Source organism: Aspergillus niger (genome assembly GCF_000002855.4).
Source record: "Aspergillus niger supercontig An18".
In the NCBI taxonomy this organism is placed as follows: Eukaryota; Fungi; Ascomycota; class Eurotiomycetes; order Eurotiales; family Aspergillaceae; genus Aspergillus; species Aspergillus niger.
In genome coordinates, this window is record NT_166533.1 from 1,467,869 (window position 1) to 1,486,617 (window position 18,749).

The window sequence follows — 18,749 nt, forward strand, 5'->3', positions numbered from 1 at the left end:
CATTTGTTGACTGACTAAGCTGATGATTGGGACGGAAAAATTCCGGACTTAACATAACCCATCCCTATCAGCACGTGAGATCTCCTTATCAGATCTCCGTATCGGAGAGCAACAGTGGGAGAGTATTACTCGACCCAACAGTCATCTGGTGGCAATCTGAGGCGTCAGAGACAAGAGGGGGGCGGCATGACTGTACTGAATGCAGAACTGACTTATCCTGGTACGAATCCTTAACCTCTTTCAAGGTGGCATTTTTCGAATTCCCTACTAATCTTCATGCTTCAGGCAATGTTCCAGAATCATTGGCCACTGCCTTCATCAGGCCCCAGCAGCCAGTGGCCCATGATCATCCGAGTAAACGTCGCAAGCTGGCTTCGGCAACTCGAAGTCTCAGGGAGCTCAATGGTCTGTCGGACTCGCTAATACCAGTAGGTTATATACCACTGGCGCGTTTCGATCTGCGCTTAGTATGTATTCTCCATGAGTGACAGGAGCCGGCCTATCCCGGGACTCCTAGACCAAGTCCGCTAATGCTTGATAGAACTTTGATTCTGCAACTCATGATCGAAATGAACAGGACGGTTCTACCGAGCCGCTGGATACTGTACCTGTCATCCTTGATGTAAATAGGGTTGCTCAGACCCAGTCTGCTACTGTTCAAAGTGAAGTGCTGCAGAGCCGTCTCAGCCTGGCACTAGTGTCGGTTTTGGGACGTGAAATATTTTTCACTATTGAGAGCTCTGATCCTGAGCTCATCAGGTTGGGTAATCATTTAACTCTCGCCTCAAGCCTTGCTTGTGCCGATCACTTCCAAAAGAACGTGCCTTCAGTTTGTTATCAATCCACTCTTCGCTGTTTGCCTGATAGGAAGACGTTCAGCCTGGAAACGGCCATCATATGGAGAGACTCCCTTGATGTCCCAGACATCAATAAGATGCTGGCTGGTCCAGCAAATGTCTTCTCGAGGTACATCTTGCGAGATGGTGATGACACAATATTCGAACATCCGCGACAAAAGCACCGTAGAGATATGAGTGCAACAGGTTGGTCACCACGTGACTTCTATGACAATGTACATGTTCCACCAGACAATCCTGCTTCATCGGCAGATATAAAGTGTGACTTATTGGAGTGTCAGCTTTTCCCCTTCCAAAGAAGAGCGGTCAGGTGGCTGTTGCAAAGGGAAGGTGTGGAACTTCGACCAGATGGGAGAATTGCTCCTTTCAAGCGGGACTCTACCAGTGACCTGCCAGTATCTTTTACTAGGTTCACTGATGCGGATGGTAAAGAATGCTTCGCCAGTCAGTTATTCATGGTTGTTACTTCCAGTATCACAAGCTGGTATGATGCCGAGAACGTCCTCAACGGCGGCGTACTGGCCGAGGAGATGGGCTTGGGTAAGACCGTCGAAATGATCACCTTGATTTGCCTACATCGACGCTTCACGTTCCCGGAAGACGCAGGTCAGCATAGCCGCGTTGACGGCCTGAAGCGGTCACGAGCGACTTTGATTATAACGCCCCCGGCAATTCTTGAGCAGTGGCGGCAAGAGATTGAATTGCATGCTCCAGGGCTGAGTGTATATCACTATGAAGGGATTCAACGTCATCAGAAACTGGCAGATAATGAACTGGTCGAGCTGATCTCGGATCACGATGTTGTGCTGACTACGTACAACGTTCTTGCTCGGGAGGTCCACTATTCTGGTGATGCTCCAAAGCGAAACCTGCGACATGAGAAGCGTTTTGAGGCAAGAAAAACACCGCTCGTTCAGATATCCTGGTGGCGGGTCTGCCTAGATGAAGCCCAGATGATTGAGAGCGGGGTCAGTAATGCAGCGAGGGTTGCTCGTCTGATTCCACGTCAACTGGCTTGGGCAGTAACTGGAACACCTCTTCGTAAGGATATTGCAGATCTTCTAGGTCTGCTGCTCTTTCTTCATTACGAACCCTATTGTGGCTTCATCTGGAATAGGCTATGTGTGTCTTTCCGATCTATCTTAGCACACATCGTTCACACAATTGCCCTTCGCCATAGCAAAGATCATGTTCGCGATGAGCTTCGTTTGCCACCACAGAAGAGGGTTGTTATAACTGTCCCTTTCACTGCAGTGGAAGAGCAACATTATAGCCAGCTGTACGAGCAGATGTGCGAAGATTGTGGCCTTGATTTATCAGGCGCCCCGACCACTGATGATTGGAACCCTAATGATCCGTCAGTAGTGGAGAAGATGCGAAGTTGGTTAGTCAGGCTCCGTCAAACCTGCCTTCATCCTGCAGGCACCGGTCGCCGGACTTTGGGCATTGGATACAACGGTCCCCTACGGTCGGTGAATGAGGTGCTCGAGGTTATGATCGACCAGAATGACGTGCTCATACATGCAGAAGAGCGCACTTTGCTCCTGTCTCAGCTTCGGAGGGGGCAGTTGCTGGAGAACGCGATGCGCAAGCATGAAGCACTTCAACTTTGGAAGGAGTGCCTGGAACGAGCAAGCGCGATCGTTAAAGAATGTCGGGACCGATTGCAAACGGAACGTATGAAGAGTCGAGTAACCTCCGCGGACGCCAACCAAGATTCAGTGTCACTAGACTCAATAAGTGTTAATGAGGCGGACGAAGCAGAAAAGAACAGCCGCATCGGTACATATCGTCAGAGGCTGCGCTTAGCTCTTGAGGTTCAACACATCTGTGTATTCTTCATTGGAAACGCTTACTACCAGATCAAGTCAGATCCGAAGCTCATCGAACATGATTCTGAGCAGTTCAGACTCCTAGAGAAACAGGAAGAGGAAGCGTATACCACAGCTAAGGCCATCCGGAAGGAGATGCTGGTTGATATATCCCGAAAGGTCGGACATTACATGAAACTGATAAGGGAGAAGTCACACAAGAAAGAGTTTGTGAGCATCCCCAAGATGAAACCTCAGGTATATAGCACGGGGCTAGAAGGTCGGCGCGTGATTGAGAGATTCGAAGACTTCTGTGAAGCCATGAATAAGCATGCCGCACAGTACGATAAATGGCGTCAAACCATGATAAAGTTCCTTTCTCAGTCGCTCATCGACCAAGAGGATGAGTCAGAGCTCGAAGGTGACGAGTATGAAAAATCCACCAAGCACCAGGATGAAATGTACGTTTATATGGAAGCCTTGCGCGCAATGTTTGCCGACCGTCACGATTGCTTGACTGGACAAAAAAATGTTCTCATTGCCCATGAAGTTAAGCAAGGAATTATCCAAGCACAGAAAGGCGAAGGGCCTTCTCCAACCCTATTCTTGGAAGTGATGAACCTCCGCAGTAATATGAAGCCTGATCCGCAACTCGGATCCCTTCGAGGCATTATCAGCGAGCTTCGCAGCCTGACCACCGCGCTCGAATGGCAAGCGAATGAAGGAAGTTCTCGAGCGCGTGCAGAGCTTGAAATTGTCAGTCTTGTGCTAAAACACGCAAGTCAACTGGCGGCTGAACAATCCAAGGCTGCTTCCAGCTTAGAGAGGGAGGTTGAGATGTTTCGAGATACGATGAACAATCGGCTTGAATATTATCGTCAACTGCAGCAGATCTCTGACACTGTTGCCCCATATGATGAAAACAGCGTTGGTAAGCCGTTGGATGAGACACTCTTCACTTCGAAGCTCAGGAAGGAGGGTGAAATTGACGAAAAAATCTCTTCTTTGCGAGCAAAACGTCGGTACTTAATACATCTGCGAGATGAGTCTGGCTCGGATGAGACATCAAGGATATGTGTAATATGTCAGTCTGGGTTCGAAGTCGGTCAGTATCAGCTGTACAGGTTAAAGCCAGGGTCTTCAAATAGCTGTGGTGCTAACTTACTGCAGGTGTTTTGACGGTTTGCGGCCACAAATACTGCAAGGACTGCTTGCGATTGTGGTGGCATCAGCATCGAACTTGCCCCACGTGCAAAAGGCGCTTGAAAGCAAATGATTTCCACCAAATCACGTATAAGCCACAAGAATTTGTCGTGCAGGAGGAGAAAGCGCCAAGTAAATTAGAACTAGAACGTCCTTCGCAGAACTCTATATATGCCGATATCAGCTCCAGCACATTGAAAGAAATCAAAAACATTGATCTGGACAGCTCCTATGGCACAAAAATCGACACTTTGGCACGGCATATCTTATGGCTTCGGGAGCATGATCCCGGGGCCAAGTCGGTGGTATTCTCCCAATATAAGAACTTTCTTGAGATCCTCGCCAATGCGCTTTCCCGGTTCAAAATTGGATTCAGCAGCGTTGACGCTAAAGATGGTATCCAGAACTTCAAAAGTGACCCTGCAGTAAGTCCAGTTTCCTGTCAATCAAGTCTAGCAAGCAGCGTCTAAATTCCCGTCGTTACGAAGGTTGAATGCTTCCTCTTACACGCCAAAGCACATTCCTCTGGTCTCAACTTAGTGAATGCCACCCATGTCTTTCTCTGTGAGCCTCTGATAAACACCGCAATTGAGCTTCAGGCTATCGCTCGCGTACATCGCATTGGCCAGCACCGGCCAACCACCGTTTGGATGTATCTTGTCTCCGACACTGTCGAGCAGTCGATCTATGACCTATCGGTGTCGCGTCGCTTAGCCCACATAGTGCAGAAGGAGAAAAAGCAAGAGAAGCATCCTACTAGCCCCTCAAGTAATGGAACAGCGGTACCCAGTCTCACTGAAACTGCCATCGACTCGGCTAACTCCTTAGAGATGCAAGATGCAGCACTGTCCAAGTTAATGGCAGGCGGGGCATCAGGGGGTGAAATGGTCAAGAAGGATGATCTATGGCAGTGCCTTTTTGGTATTTCAAGCCAGAACAAACCCACAAACGGTCATCTGGCCAACGCCGAAGGTGAAGTTGCAAGGTTCTTGAGGGGTGAGGCAGCTGAACAGAGAAGGGCGGCTACAGCCCACGCTTGACCTTCAGCGAATGATGACGATTGTATTACACGAACCACTTAATGTGGCTCATGCCATTTAATCTCTGTTTACCTATTTTAAAACTATCAAAAAGTAATTATTGGCTTACGTTCATCACTACATCCCCAGATATAGTTTACTAGATGTATTCAAAAACATCGCCGCCAAGACACCTTAGGCAGAAATACCGCCATACACATCCGTTACATACGGTAGGTACCTGAGCCCCCGGATGATGACTAATGTGGATACTGTCTTCCCAATCGGGATGTTATCGTGGCCTCGGGTTGGCGGGGGTGACGTTGAATCGTCTGCCTTGAGCTCAGACACAAGACCTTTTCTTACTTATTTTACCCCCCATCATACCCCTGAGGAAACTCTATAGATTTACTACAGTGCCAACATTATATCAATGTGGATTTCTTTTTCATCTTAAGACATAACCTCAATTTCTATGGCTACAGACACTACGCCAGCAAGCTCCGAAGCTCGCGAGTTGAGCTTGATATCCAAGGTTGAGCTTCGGATCGCGCTGGCGGATACCGATGCCAAACTGGAAACTCTGCTTAATACATATCTACCTCCCCTCCTATTGAAGCTGGGATCTGAAAGTCTTGCTGTTCGCAATAAAGTAATCGCAGTTTGCCAGCATGTCAACACTAGAGTCCAAGCTCCCTCTATCAAATTGCCGGTGACGGCTTTGCTGAAGCAGTTCAAAGAGCAAAAGTCCCAGCTCATCCGGCATTTCGACTTGATCTACCTTCAACAAGGTATTGATCGCCTGGGCTCAGATGCAAGAGTCGAAATTTTGCTGCCCTTGCTTCAGGGAATATCTGAGATCGGGACATCTGTCAACCAAGCTGCCGTGGTATTCAACCTTGTCCTGCGGCTTCTGCCCTTGCTTAAGCTACCACCAAAGGGCAGCGACGATGATGTGCAGCTCAAAGCTCGACTAGGTCTATCTGATCAAGACACGCAGTTTCTATCGAAATGGTTTGAGAAATTGCTGCTCCTTTTCCCCGCTGATAAGGACTCGCCCACTTGTCCCGGATTGTCTCCTGCAGATTATACGTTTTTGAACAAGGACGCCCCGGTAACAGAAACATGGAATCCTTCTGCAGAAGGTGGCCTGAACCTGACAGAGACCAAAGTTAACGCTTTGAGATTTCTCGCTAGTGGAGCTTTCAGCCACACAGAGCGGTTCTTGCCGGCTCTTATTGCGTCTGCAGATACAAACTCTCGTCTCTCCGATATTGGTGAAGAGACGCTGAAGAGATTCGTTCCAGACTTGGAGGCGCCAGATGTTGTACAGCAACTTTATGGCTTGTACTTTGGAGCCGCAACGCCTGATGGCGCACCTCCGGCGCGACCTGCTTTGCAGACCAGAATCCTGGTTTTCCTAGGAAAATCGATTAGAGCAACGAAGGATAGATTGAGTGTTATGCGGGTGATTGAAGAAGGTCTTCTATCAGATGCCGCAAGGTCATCACAAGGATTGTTGGCCTCGAAGTTGAGAACACAAATATTCAACTTTACTACCTGGGTTGTAAAAATGGGTTCTCCGTCCGACCTGGAAGAAATAGCACCGAAGCTAATAGCAGGCTTGAGAGATTTCATACAGTCTCAAGGATGGCCGAGTCCAGCCGCCAGCGGACAAAAGCTTCCAAGTACAGATCTGAGTCTACGGGGTCTTGCGTACGAAAGCATTGGTATTATGGTTCCCAAAACCAATTTTGAACTGTACGATGGGCAGGAAGGTCTCTCTGGCTTTGGTCTCATTCAATGGCTGTTTACTTCCTTGAGCTCTGATGATTCCAGCTCTCAGATATTTGTGAGCATTGAACAAGCCCTGGGCAGCATACTCAACTCCTCAATAGATAGCTGGGACAATGACTTCCAAGACCAACTGCGACCTTTCTTGATTCGTCAGATGAATAACTACCCCGGAGGAGAAGATCCAACAAGCGGGTTCGCTGTCGTTCGCGGCCCCCAGTACGCTGCTGTACGTTTTGCTAACAGATTTCTGCCATACCACGATGTTGTCGCCCGCTGGATAGACCTCATGGCGATTGCGCGCGGGTCAGAAAACAAACACGAAGTCATGGAGGAAGGCAAGAAAGGTCTACATCCATTCTGGTACCGGCTTCTGAGTCCTTCAAATGCCAACCACTCGGTCTCACGCACAAAAGATTCTATGTGGTATGATTTCCCAAAGTTTTCGGAACTTACTCGCTTCATATTTGGGTCGGCAACTTCAAACGGGGTATCAGGTTCTTCTGCATCGGAAATAGCAGCAGGGCCCTTTAAGAACGCATTTGCTTCCACTATAGCATTCATCCGGAACGTTCTGCTCTGGGAGTCACTTTCTGCTTCTAAGACCACCATAGAGGTCGATCAAGACTGGGACACTAAACTTGACGTGATGCTTACATCTGACGAACAAGCAAGGTCGTCTCTTAAACATTATCTTCGGGCTACCGACAAAGAAGGGGTTGTTCTGTTTTTGAACAGCGCTTTGGCTGGCCTCACCCGTGAGAGCCGGGAGGGACTACAGCAATGCGGAGCACATTTCGTTAGTATATGCTCTTTGGCCTCGAACGACATCGTGGAGGCGGTGGTCCCGCAGACACTAGTGTTGCGAATCCCGTTGAAGAGTAACGACCAAGATATTCAGGCCATGGCCGCCCGCGCTATTGGAATCCTAGCCTCTCATCCTGCCCTTCCTGATAATGATCTCATGGCACTGGTTGCGGAGTGCTCAGAGTGCATAACATCATGGAAGACTGCAATTGGTGAGGGTGCACTTAGGGTCCGAGGAGCGGTATTGGCACTATCATATATACTGAGCAGACTTGCATTCCGTAACATGAGATCTAGGGTGCCCAGCGTCCATATAGATCAATTCGTTCATACTATCCGTGACATGATCGAAAACGCGCGCGACTCACTCCTTCGACGTTCTGCACAGTTAGCAATTGGACAGCTCAGTCTCTCCAAAATTCTGTCTCCTTCTATGCTTTCTGATGCGGAGTGGAAAGTCATCAAGGAGGTCCTCGTACGGGACGCAAAGGCCGAAAGCGAAGTGGCCATAATGGCACTGGGGCTCTTGTCTGCAATCTTTCCAAAGGAGAACACTGGTGATTCACACTTCAGTACCCTAACAGAAGCCCTTTATGATCTACATGAAATCCGCAGCCCTGAGATACACTTCACTGTCGGTGAAGCACTAAGCAATGCTGCGGCTGGCTGGGACTCAAAATCATTGAACCTGGAATTCGATGTAGACTCCGGGTCACCAAACTCAAATGTGCCGGAACAAGTGCTTGCGAGTGTGGCTGACACAATCATTGCCAAATGTGGCGCACCGAAACCGTCGCTTAAAAGGGCGTCTGCCATTTGGCTATTAAGTCTGGTCAAAAACTGCGGTCATCTAACCCTGATGCAAGATCGTCTGCGTCAATGCCAAAGCTCCTTTAGCAGCTTGCTCGTTGATCGAGACGAGGTGGTACAGGAAACTGGCGCACAGGGATTAAGCCTCGTTTATGGCATGGGTGACCAGAGCCTGAAAGACGATTTGGTGCGTGACTTGGTAAACTCCTTCACCGAGAACAATTCGACCCTCTCGGGTGGCAGGGTCAGCCAAAATACAGAGCTCTTCGAACCTGGGGCTCTCCCTACTGGCGGCGGTTCCTCTGTCAATACCTACAAAGACATCATGAACCTCGCAGCCGAAGCTGGTGACCCAACCCTCGTATATCGCTTCATGTCCTTAGCTTCGAATAATGCCCTTTGGTCGAGTCGTGCGGCTTTCAGCAAGATGGGCATCAGCAGTATCTTTTCTGACTCGAGCGTCAATGGTTACCTAGCAAAGAACCCTAAGATTTATCCCAAGCTATTTCGCTACCGTTTTGACCCTAATCCCAATGTTCAACGGTCCATGAATACCATCTGGAAGGCCTTGGTCAAGGATCCAATGGAAGTTATTGAGACCCATTTTGATGAGATCATGAATGATCTGTTGAAAAGCCTGTTGACAGGCCGGGAATGGAGGGTTCGGCAGGCAAGTTGTACTGCAATCGCGGATTTAATTCAGGGTCGTCAGCCCGAGAAATATGCGCAGTACATGGATGAGATCTTTACCAAGGCATTCAAGCTCTTGGATGATATTAAAGAGACCGTCCGAGCTTCAGCACTGAAGCTTTGCCAGACGATTACCAATGCGATTATCCGCACATTGGAGACAAGCGACACTGATACCAAGCGAGCCGAAACCATGCTACGAAGCGCCATCCCGTTCCTATTGAGTGATAAGGGCATGGAATCCGGTGTTGAGGAGGTCCAAGGATTCGCCATTGGGGCTCTGATCCAAATGATCCGAAAAAGCCCAGGTAGACCATTGCGGCCGTTCATACCCCACATAATGGAACAGTTTCTGAATTCTTTGAGTTCACTGGAGCCACAAGCAGTCAACTACGTCCACCTGAACGCGGATAAATATGGCCTGACAGGCCAGGATATCGACAAGATGAGGTTGTCCAGCATTCGAACATCTCCCATGATGGAAGTGATTGAGAGATACCTCATAGACATGTTGGATGAACAGAGTATGAAAGAGTTTGCCACGAGGCTTGAAGGCGTGTTGCGCTCGGCCGTTGGACTTCCATCCAAGGTTGGCTGTAGCCGAGTTTTGGTCCTTTTGAGCATGCGATCCATGCTCTTCCGCCCCTATGCAGATCGTTTCATACAAATCCTCGGCAAATTCGTGGTGGATCGCAATGACACCGTCAGTGCATCCTACTGTACATCTATTGGCTATCTCCTACGTCTCGCCTCGGATAATCGAGTGCTGAAGACAATCGAGCATGCCAAAGATCTATACTTGACCGCCGAAGACTCTAACCAGCGCGTTATTTCAGCCGAGATCTTGCAAGCCGCTTCGAAGTTGTCCAATGACCGGTTTATGGCATTCGCTACGGCAGCACTGCCATTCATATTCGTGTCCAAATGTGACTTGGATGAGCACGTCAGGGAGGTATTCGAAAAGACGTGGCAGGATAATGTCGGCGGCAACCGCACGGTGTCTCTCTACATCAAGGAGATTACCGACCTTGTATCGAGCAATCTAGATTCGGCCCGGTGGGCCATTAAGCATACGGCAGCTTTGGGGCTTGCAAAGGCCATTATGTCGATGGACTCGGAGCTCGATCTCCCGACAATCGAGTATGTATGGCCTGTGCTAGAGAGAGCTGTGGCTGGGAAAACGTGGGAGGGCAAAGAAGTTGTGCTAGAAGCGTTTGTGAAGTTCTCGGGCCAAGCGAAGAAATTGTGGCAAGAGAAGCCAACACTTGGAGAAACAATGAAGGTAGGCATTTCCCTTCTTGCACTTGAAAACTTTTGAGGGCCAAGCTCTGACTGACGGTTCACCTATTCCCCTCTAGACCATCACTATCAGAGAAGCGAAGCGGAATAACCCTGCATATCGCCCCCACGCGCTTATTGCTCTCGGCGGAGTAGCTCAAGCACGCAAAGACTTGGATCTGATGTCAGACGCTATTGCCATTGTCACCCACGTGCTGGATGATGTTGAAGATCAGGGAGATCCAATGGATGTGGATTCAGGCAAGGATCAAAAGCCGAAGTATGTTCCTCGTCTGTATTTTGTATGCTTTTAGTCCACGATGATTCCTTTTTTCTCATCCCTCTGTTCTCGGGTTTACTTTGGATTGGTCTTGGAATGCGGGCGGTTCGCGCAGAAAGATTTCTGAAACTCATTCACGTGTGACGCGGCGAGTATGCACGGCAGTTGCTGATTACCTCTGCAGACAAACCCTGGACGACACGTTGGCGGCTTGTGTGGTATGTCTCTTACAATGCCTCAGTCTTGCATCGCATACATCAGCACAGAGTGGGTTCCCCTGCAGTTGGCATCCCCACCCAATCATCGATATGCTAACGGAAATCAAGCCATCGACGGACACCTGGATAAGTCGAGACCGGCGTTGCGCAGAATACTAGTGGGCCATGGGGGCAGAAACGTGCAGGTTACGTTGTACCGGGAGCTGCGCACAGTTTTTGACCAATTCGGGGCGTGGGTATCGGAACGGAGTGGCGAACCCGATCGCCGTGGGCCCCAGGAGTCCTTGGCGGCACTAACAGCAGAGATCTTCGCCCATGAGATAGACCTCTCCGTTGAAGCCGTTCGAGCTGAACGCGCCCAAGCGGCTGTCGCATACTTTAAGCTCTGCAAGCAGACAGAACTTCCGATCGATCAGAACATCCAGAAACTGGTGAAAAACTGGCGGGAAGAGGAGAGATCGGGACCAGTCCGACAGATCCTCGATCGGGCACTCGTCCATCTGCAATGATTCCTGTGACATGGGTACATATGCGGGGGAAGAATGTCTCAGAATCGGATCATTGATCATGGGACATACTACTAGTATTGTATGCGTATCATCCACCTTACTCCATACCTCGACTGGGTATTGTCAGGAACCCGAGCCAACCCTGAATGTGTCCGTCCCAATCAGGAGGCGTGCACAGGAAAGGGGCGGGGCGTGGTTGTAAGCATGTCGCTTGGGCAGAAGCGCCGGAGGACCTACAGTACTAAGTAAGTAGTCAGATAGACAGACAGACAGACAGAGACAGACATAGCCAAGGTGCATAATACCCAACCTTAACTTGCCTCTGTAGCGTAATGCAGACCTGCGCCTGACCAATCATGCTACATCCAAGCCACCACTGGCCGGAGAATGGGATGTCCGTTCCATGGACAAATCTGGAGGAACTGGATGGAAGGAAGGAGGGAAAAGAGAGGAAGCGGTGACGGGGAGGTTGTTTGCTTTGAGCTAGTAGAAAGTAGCTACTGTACTGGGCGTGGGTGCGGACAGCCCGAGGAATCTAGATTGGCCCAGGCGCGTCTGGCAGAGCAGGACTAGAATCATCTGGGGTTAGCACCGGCTATTGGTACAGACCCAGCTGGTCTTGGATGGTAATATTTGCTGCAGGTAGACCGAACATACGCCGGTTGTTACGTGGATTGTACCCCTTCGTTCTGATCCCGTTAGTTAACGTAAGTAACTTACTTCCCTGGCCGGCATTGGAAGCCGCCCATCCATCCATCCATTCATCCGACGGATCAGTCAGTTTTCAATAGGTACAAAGTACTTGCTCTCTGCCATTAAGGTTGGTAAGGTTGGGTGGATGCGCTTTGCAAGCTCTTCTCCCACCTTTCTCAACTGCCGCTATGTTGAATATAGATACATAGATACATCCGTTCGCCTGGTTCGCCAGACTATCATCATCCCTCTGGCAGCCACCCAGCGTGGCTCGGCCCCGAAAACTATGATGTGAACCGACCAAAGATTGGGTTAGATGCTCAAGCCCAGTCCGGAGCTTGCACCCATCCTGGCTTCGCGAGTCTAAAAGTGGATGCATTGTCCGATACTGACCCAAGCCTGACCCCATGAGACAGAACAGAACCATCATGACTCGTTCACGGCCCCCCGTATATCGGCGTGGCCGAACTCACCTGACGGCCCCCCTCCCCCAAAATCCAGCCTGAACCGTGGGCCCTGGTCTATATTCAGGTCACTACTATAGCCCAGGCTGCCAGTGTCCATGGAGAAACGTATCGATCAATCCATCAGTCAATCGATCCATCAAATCAATCAATCGTAAACAGAGGACAAGCTGCGACAACTGTGTGTCATGAAGTAGATCATGGTTAGTACTACTAACTACTTACTACTACTTACCTCCACTTAGGGGTCGTCCTGGACCTGATTGGATGCCAGGAAGGAGACGTTGACCCCAAGGTTGAGGAAGGAAAAGCATCGTCCCATCAGCAGCATCCTTGGTAGCAACTTTGCTCTGGCTGGTATGACTGGCCTGTCCCTCTTCTCTCGGCCCCGGAGGACTTTATTTCAAATCTTCTTCCTTTTTACCCTCGCTGCCACATGGTTGGCATCTGCAATCCATGGTCCAGGATGGCTGAGTACTACTAGTAGAGTCTGTAGTTTATGGCCTTCATTGGAACCAAGTCTCTTCGCCTAAGATACCGGCCTAACCACATCCATCCCGGTGGTTGTTCCCCCTCCCTTTTTTCCTTTTTTTTTTTTTTTTTTTTATTCCCTCAGTTCTTCTTTGAATCATCCACAGACAAACACGCCATTCGCGTCAAGGTGGCATTTGGGCTGCTGCCTCTTCATTCGCCTGTTCGCTGTTCGCCTTCCACCCTATCTCATCCCGTCGGAACCGCCACTGTGGACAGGGCTGGCTGATGATCTTGAGAACGCCTGTTTTATTCTAATTTTCATGGCGTTTCTGCATCAGCTCCGTCTTGTACTCCGTACCTGATCCTACCTATCTTTCCCTTTTTCTCACCCTCACGAACTACTACTCTTCTGGACAGCTCTGCAGACTCCAGACTGCAGACTCCAGACTCCAGATTCCCACTCCTATCTTTCGTTTTTTTTTTTTTCCCTTCCCTTCTTCCATTTTTAGACTTTTTCTTTCCCTTTCCCTCAACTGTTTTTTCTTTTCAGCCGCCATTGTTCGCTCCACCCTATACATAGTCCCTTTACAGGATGCATAAACGATACTATACTATTACCGATTTCGTTTATCTTCATCCGTTACCCCCAACCCATTTGCCTCTTAACTTTTCGGCCACGGTTGTTTCTCTCCATCTATAGTTACCCTACTGACATCCTCACTCCACTTCCTATCTAACTTTTCTTTTTTTTTTATATTCTTTTTCCCTTTGATGCACTCACTTGCTCCCTCTTCTTTTTCCCTCTCTTATAGAATCCACACGTTTACAGACATAGTTTCGGGAGCCTATAGAGTATGGGTGCCTACGCTCCCGTCACCATCCAGACATCTCTTGTTGATGCGTCATTCCCAGCAATAGCCCTAAAAGCGACTTCCTCCATGGCGGCCGTCAGTATATCGATGACAACCCGGTCTGGTCGGTCTTCCAGGAAGCAACCTCTACGATTGCCTATCATTGCCCCCAAGAGTTGTCTGGTGAGCCCCAGCGCCGGCTTGGACCCTCCGACGCCCAAGAAGGTTTCGGTCCGACAACACCGACTGCGCTTCCCACCCCGTTCCCGGACTGGTTGCTGGTATGTCCGTTGGCGCGGAGAAAGCCTTCATTTCCCGTTCTGTGGGTATCTCTAATGTCATCTTACCCTCCTAGGACGTGCAGAGTGAGCCCACCCTCCCGTGTCAGAAAACCGTAATATCCGACGTTCCGTACAATGGGATACTGACTGTTTTGCCTTACTTGGAAGTAGAGCCGCAAGGGTGAGTGCTTGAGTTTCCCGAAGAAACAATCAGATCTCCGCAAGAGCCTTTTTTTTTCCGGCCTGCTCCAATGCGACGATGTACGATGTACTGACTCGCAACCCAGTCAAGTGCGACGAAGTCCATCCTCAGTGTAATGTACTTCATCCAGATCCAATGTGAGCGCTGCGCGGTTCCATGCTGACCTGATTCGATCCAGCAATGCGCTCGTCTGGGCCATGTTTGTGACTACCGGCCGCGCTTGTGCTTTCGAGATGATACCCGTCGCGTAAGGGAGCGCATGCCGGATGTTAGGACCGCAGGCAACGTGGTTTGGGACCGTGAGCAGCCTTAATCCTCATTTACTCTTGGATTGCCTCTAATGAATTATGGTGGTTCTTCTCAGCGACTGTCACTTCGCCGAAAACAGGCGTGCCTCCAGCTACATGCGACTTACTCCCGCCCTTTGCGACACTCACGTCAGATGAAGAGCGAGAGAGAAAGGCACAAGCAGCGGCACCTGGGACCTACCATGTGATAGCTTTCCCAGAGAGTTTTTCTCGACTGCCTGAGTATGCAGGCGAGGCCTCTGGACAAGACACAGGGAACGATGCTCTGCTTGAAAGCGCCAGTGGCAGTAATCCCCCAATCGATGACAACTGGGTCTATGGACCAAATGTCATCGTATTGAAGAGCTTCAGGTCTGCACGAAGACACTTATACCCAGACAGAAGAAGTACTCCTCAATCACCTGAATCAGACCAGGGAAGCTTCTCATTATCTGCACCTTCGGTAGCGGAATTAATCCCGGACTATCCGGCCACCAGTGTGCAGCATATGCAGGAAAGCGCCGAACCCAATCATTTCCAAATGCTCCTTCTAGAACACTTTCGTCATTTCGTATGTTTGCAGCTTCTTCCATGTGCCGGCCTTTTTAACATCAATGGGCTGGATGCGACTGTGTTCGAACACGAGGCGTCGAACTTCCCTCCTGTGCGTAATGCTTGCCATTTTGGGGGTCATAGAAAGATTTGTGGAAGCTAATCTCTGTGTTGTTAGCTATACCATACTATAATGGCTCTATCTGCTCTCAGTCTGGTTCGCCAAGGGGGTGGCCAGCACATCGATGCCTCATATTACTACGATCGGGTTGCCGCTCTTTCCCATGATAGTCTCTGCAACGAAGATCTCTTGTCTGATGCTCTGTATCTGACACATTTTCTGCTGCTTGTTTATGAAGTGAGTCTTCCGGTCGGCTCCTTTCCTCCTGATGCTTGCGACCAAGGCGTTGGGTGCAATAACGTGGGTTAAAGACTAAGTCTCGCTAGGTTGTGGCGGCCAACCCCGGTGGTTCAAACCTTTGGTCGCATCACGTCTCTCGGCTGCTTCATTTAGCCTTGCTGCGGCAATCAATTCCGGGGGCTGAGCGATTCCCTTGCATTGCTTGGTGGGTATGCCACGTGGACCTATATGCGCTGTTCAGCGGCGCAGGCACAGGGGATTTTGTCCGTGCCGTTCTCGACAACCAGCTGTTACTAGACTTGCAGTCGCTCTGTTACGCAGTTGGGCCCAGTGATTCGGAATATCCACACGCCGATAACAGCTTACCTCTAATCGTGCGGTTATATCACGACACCTTCATATTAGCCATCCGAATCGGACTCCTTGCTGTTGGAACGCGGGGTGTCAAAGGGTCTTACCTCAACAATTACTTGGGCTCGCAGCAACAGGAACTAAGGGAGGTACATGACGTGCTCAAAAGGCTGTGGAGCCAGCAGGAGGTTGGGTATTTGTACCAAAATCAAGTTAGTCTCTCATCACAATCGCAGAGTCTGTTGCAGCCGGTGAGTTCGTCCCTTTGGCTTCGCCTGAGCCCATGGTGTTAACGGCAGTACCATCTAGCTTGCTATTCTATATCACACCAGCCTGCTCTTCTCCTCGACCAGTTCCTGGCCAGGACAGCGGTTAGAGTCCGGGGCTGTCGCGGACGAGGAGATCCACCACCACGCCATGCGAATCCTACAGATCGTATCGGGGATTGTGGAGAAGGGACGAGAAGGGGACCGTCGATTCATTGCCTTTCCGATTTTTCTGGCGGGCGCCGTGGCCCCGACGAGTGGGCTAAAAATGATGGCGTTGGAGCTCCTTTCCAACCTAGAGGAAGGAGAAATTGGGTATAACGCGGCCACAACGTGTCAGATGTTGCAGGTATTTTTTGAACGGCAAATCCAGCATTCTCAGCGTGGAGGCCATGCATTGGAGGTTGAATGGGCCGAGGTGCTGGCTGAGCATGGGCGACCGTTAGTCAACTACGGTTGATTCATTTAGGCATAAGCTTGGGAGTTCTCTAAAGGGACATCATTGGAGCTGGAGTTGGGAGATTTGGATATTGCTCTCTTGGAATTTAGTATTTTGAGTTGGTCTGGACTGCGGAGATAGACGGGGCCCGTATACGTCAAGCGCCTCTTTAGCATTTTGATAGGACTTATGAAGTGAACGAAGTCAGGATGATAATAATAATAATATAAAGTCAAGCATGAAATGGCTGAATATTGACTTATGCTTCATCGTTGAATCATGTTGGATCGTCCATATATTATTCATCTTAGGGTACCGCCGCGGGCCGATCCCGACGCTCGGGGAAGACAAGAAGCATCTGCTAAGTATATCTCAGGGTCCCACCGGCAGATGGAAAAGCGACACAAACCAGGCCTAGTGCTAGTAGCAGCCACATGCAACCCTGGAGCATCGCACACGGTTCAGGGAAAGTCAAACCTGCAGCGCCGTGAAGGAGGAGATCAACCATTTCCGACTGATTATTCGCGGAGAGCTGCCCCTCATGCACCGTTGGGGCCTTTGCGCTGAGCCAATGATGCGCCGGCCAGCATCCCCCTCGGCGGCTAATCTGTCGAGCCACCAGCTTTGCCAAAGAGGAATCTCGCTGCCTCCTGCTTTCTCTCTCTCTCCTTTTTGGTTTCTATCTGTTCTTTCTCTTTCTCTCGCTCTCTCTCTACATTGCAAGTTGGCCCTTTGTCTGGCTTCAAGAGTGACGAAGTATGAGCAACGGTCGTTAGACACCGTCTATCAGATCCAGTGACTTCCAGTCCGTCTGTCCCTCTTCCCTCCTCCCCCCCCCCCGCATTTCCCTCTCTCTTCCCTTTCCCCTTTCCCTCTTCTTTTGTCGCATTCGTTCGCGGATGGGCGCTCTGCTCGTTTGAAGAAGCTAACTTCAAATCTCTCTCCAGCTAAGCTATCTTTCATTCCCAACTGGTTCCCTATTTATTTAGCAAGACATAGGACAGCATGAGTCGTCCCAGCGAAAGCCGTCAGGGCTATCGCTCCCAGGAAGAACTCTTCTTGAATACCGCATCGGGGCAACCGCAGGCCGACTCACCCGTAATTGAACCGCTGCGCATTGGCAAGCGAGAAACCCCTTCCCCGGCGTCGGCGCACAGTGCCCCTCTGCCTTATCCCGACGATAGACAGAGACCCCAACATGTTCGTGGCTCAGGTTCGAGTGGCTCCAGTCCAGTATCTCAAGGCGGAGCTGCTCTAGGAGACTCTCCCACGGTCCCCAGCCATATGTCGGCTGGCACCGGCGTATCTCAGAATTCCGATTATATGGCATCTCTACGGCTGCGTGAGCCCAAGCAAGCCACTCTAGCTGAGCGACGAGGCAATGTCCCGAAACCCTTGCCCGAATCCCCCGCAGGGGACTCTCCGGACCGCGAAGGATTGTTTTCGCGACTTCATCAGCGCATGCCGGGGCTGGCAGCTCCGGCTCCAGCTCCAAACGTTCAATCCCAGTCGACCGGGTATCCAGACCACCGCCAACAGTATTATCCGCCTCCTCAAGCTTCAAACAGACTGGCAGCAGCACAGAATCTACAACCGCCAAGCAATGCCATCAATCGAATAAGCTCGACGGCGTCAAACTCGACGACTCGTGCTCAGCGCGGTTCTCCGCCGCCCCCAGAAACCCCGGTGGTTGAGCCAGGGCAGCATGCGACGTCTGATATTGAAGCGCGGTATGCCGCCTCGGGGATTGCTGGGACGTCGACATTAGCAGGACTTCAGTCTCAGAGTGCAGCTGCCCAAAGAAGAGCCGAGCAATATGCAGGCCAGCAGCCCAGAAATCAACAGTCAACTCCACCGGTCCCAAGGCCATGGACCCCGACGGAGCAGCCCGGAAGTCAGCCACATGGGCCACCCACGGTCTATCAAGGTGCTGAGGTTGTTTCTGAAGGCAATCCTTCGACAAGTTCCACGCCCCCTATGCCTGCAGGGGCGTCAGTGCATCCCCAACCAGCATCCCAGCCCACCAGAATTCCCCCGAATGCACTAGAGCAGGACTTGGAAAGAATGCGCATAAGCTCCTCCCCTCCTCCGGCCTACTCGAGTGTCCCAGGACCCGTAGTATCGCAGGGCTATCCGAATGAGAAGCAGCGTGTTCCGGTGTCGACGAGCCAGCCCAGCTCGTCAACTGGGCACCCTGCGGCCTCTGGACCGGCAAACGGCGTCAAAGAAGCCAATGATACACACGGCGCTGC

General features: G+C 50.5%; 6 protein-coding genes across 6 annotated transcripts; 4 read left to right on the forward strand and 2 right to left on the reverse strand.

The window, feature by feature from the left end:
- Positions 1-186: 186 nt before the first annotated feature.
- An18g06510 (uncharacterized protein) lies at positions 187-4,911 on the forward strand (the record flags this gene model as incomplete). Its single annotated transcript, XM_001399067.3, has 5 exons — positions 187-220; positions 286-467; positions 542-3,773; positions 3,839-4,296; positions 4,360-4,911. The coding sequence occupies 5 exons, from the start codon at positions 187-189 to the stop codon at positions 4,909-4,911; spliced, it is 4,458 nt and encodes a 1,485-aa protein (XP_001399104.3).
- Positions 4,912-5,365: 454 nt separating this feature from the next.
- On the forward strand, positions 5,366-12,380 carry An18g06520 (uncharacterized protein; the record flags this gene model as incomplete). Its single annotated transcript, XM_059745891.1, has 8 exons — positions 5,366-10,273; positions 10,350-10,571; positions 10,734-10,767; positions 10,816-11,234; positions 11,352-11,521; positions 11,615-11,787; positions 11,919-11,983; positions 12,171-12,380. The coding sequence occupies 8 exons, from the start codon at positions 5,366-5,368 to the stop codon at positions 12,378-12,380; spliced, it is 6,201 nt and encodes a 2,066-aa protein (XP_059605041.1).
- Positions 12,381-12,660: 280 nt separating this feature from the next.
- Positions 12,661-13,601, reverse strand: An18g06530 (uncharacterized protein; the record flags this gene model as incomplete). Its single annotated transcript, XM_059745892.1, has 5 exons — positions 12,661-12,807; positions 12,858-12,962; positions 13,080-13,140; positions 13,266-13,340; positions 13,552-13,601. 5 exons carry the CDS (start codon positions 13,599-13,601, stop codon positions 12,661-12,663), a joined length of 438 nt encoding a protein of 145 aa, XP_059605042.1.
- A 160-nt stretch (positions 13,602-13,761) lies between these two features.
- On the forward strand, positions 13,762-16,518 carry An18g06540 (hypothetical protein; the record flags this gene model as incomplete). The annotated part of the gene is given in 10 exon segments (XM_059745893.1): positions 13,762-13,989; positions 14,114-14,220; positions 14,372-14,378; positions 14,420-14,540; positions 14,606-15,192; positions 15,259-15,501; positions 15,595-15,650; positions 15,683-16,043; positions 16,102-16,373; positions 16,408-16,518. Coding segments are annotated over 10 exon segments (2,079 nt in total).
- Positions 16,519-16,799: 281 nt separating this feature from the next.
- On the reverse strand, positions 16,800-17,460 carry An18g06550 (hypothetical protein; the record flags this gene model as incomplete). Its single annotated transcript, XM_059745894.1, has 4 exons — positions 16,800-16,939; positions 16,975-17,119; positions 17,214-17,321; positions 17,428-17,460. The coding sequence occupies 4 exons, from the start codon at positions 17,458-17,460 to the stop codon at positions 16,800-16,802; spliced, it is 426 nt and encodes a 141-aa protein (XP_059605044.1).
- A 42-nt stretch (positions 17,461-17,502) lies between these two features.
- Positions 17,503-18,747, forward strand: An18g06560 (uncharacterized protein; the record flags this gene model as incomplete). Its single annotated transcript, XM_059745895.1, has 1 exon — positions 17,503-18,747. A coding segment is annotated over one exon (1,245 nt), but the record flags the coding sequence as incomplete, so codon positions are not given.
- Positions 18,748-18,749: the final 2 nt, after the last annotated feature.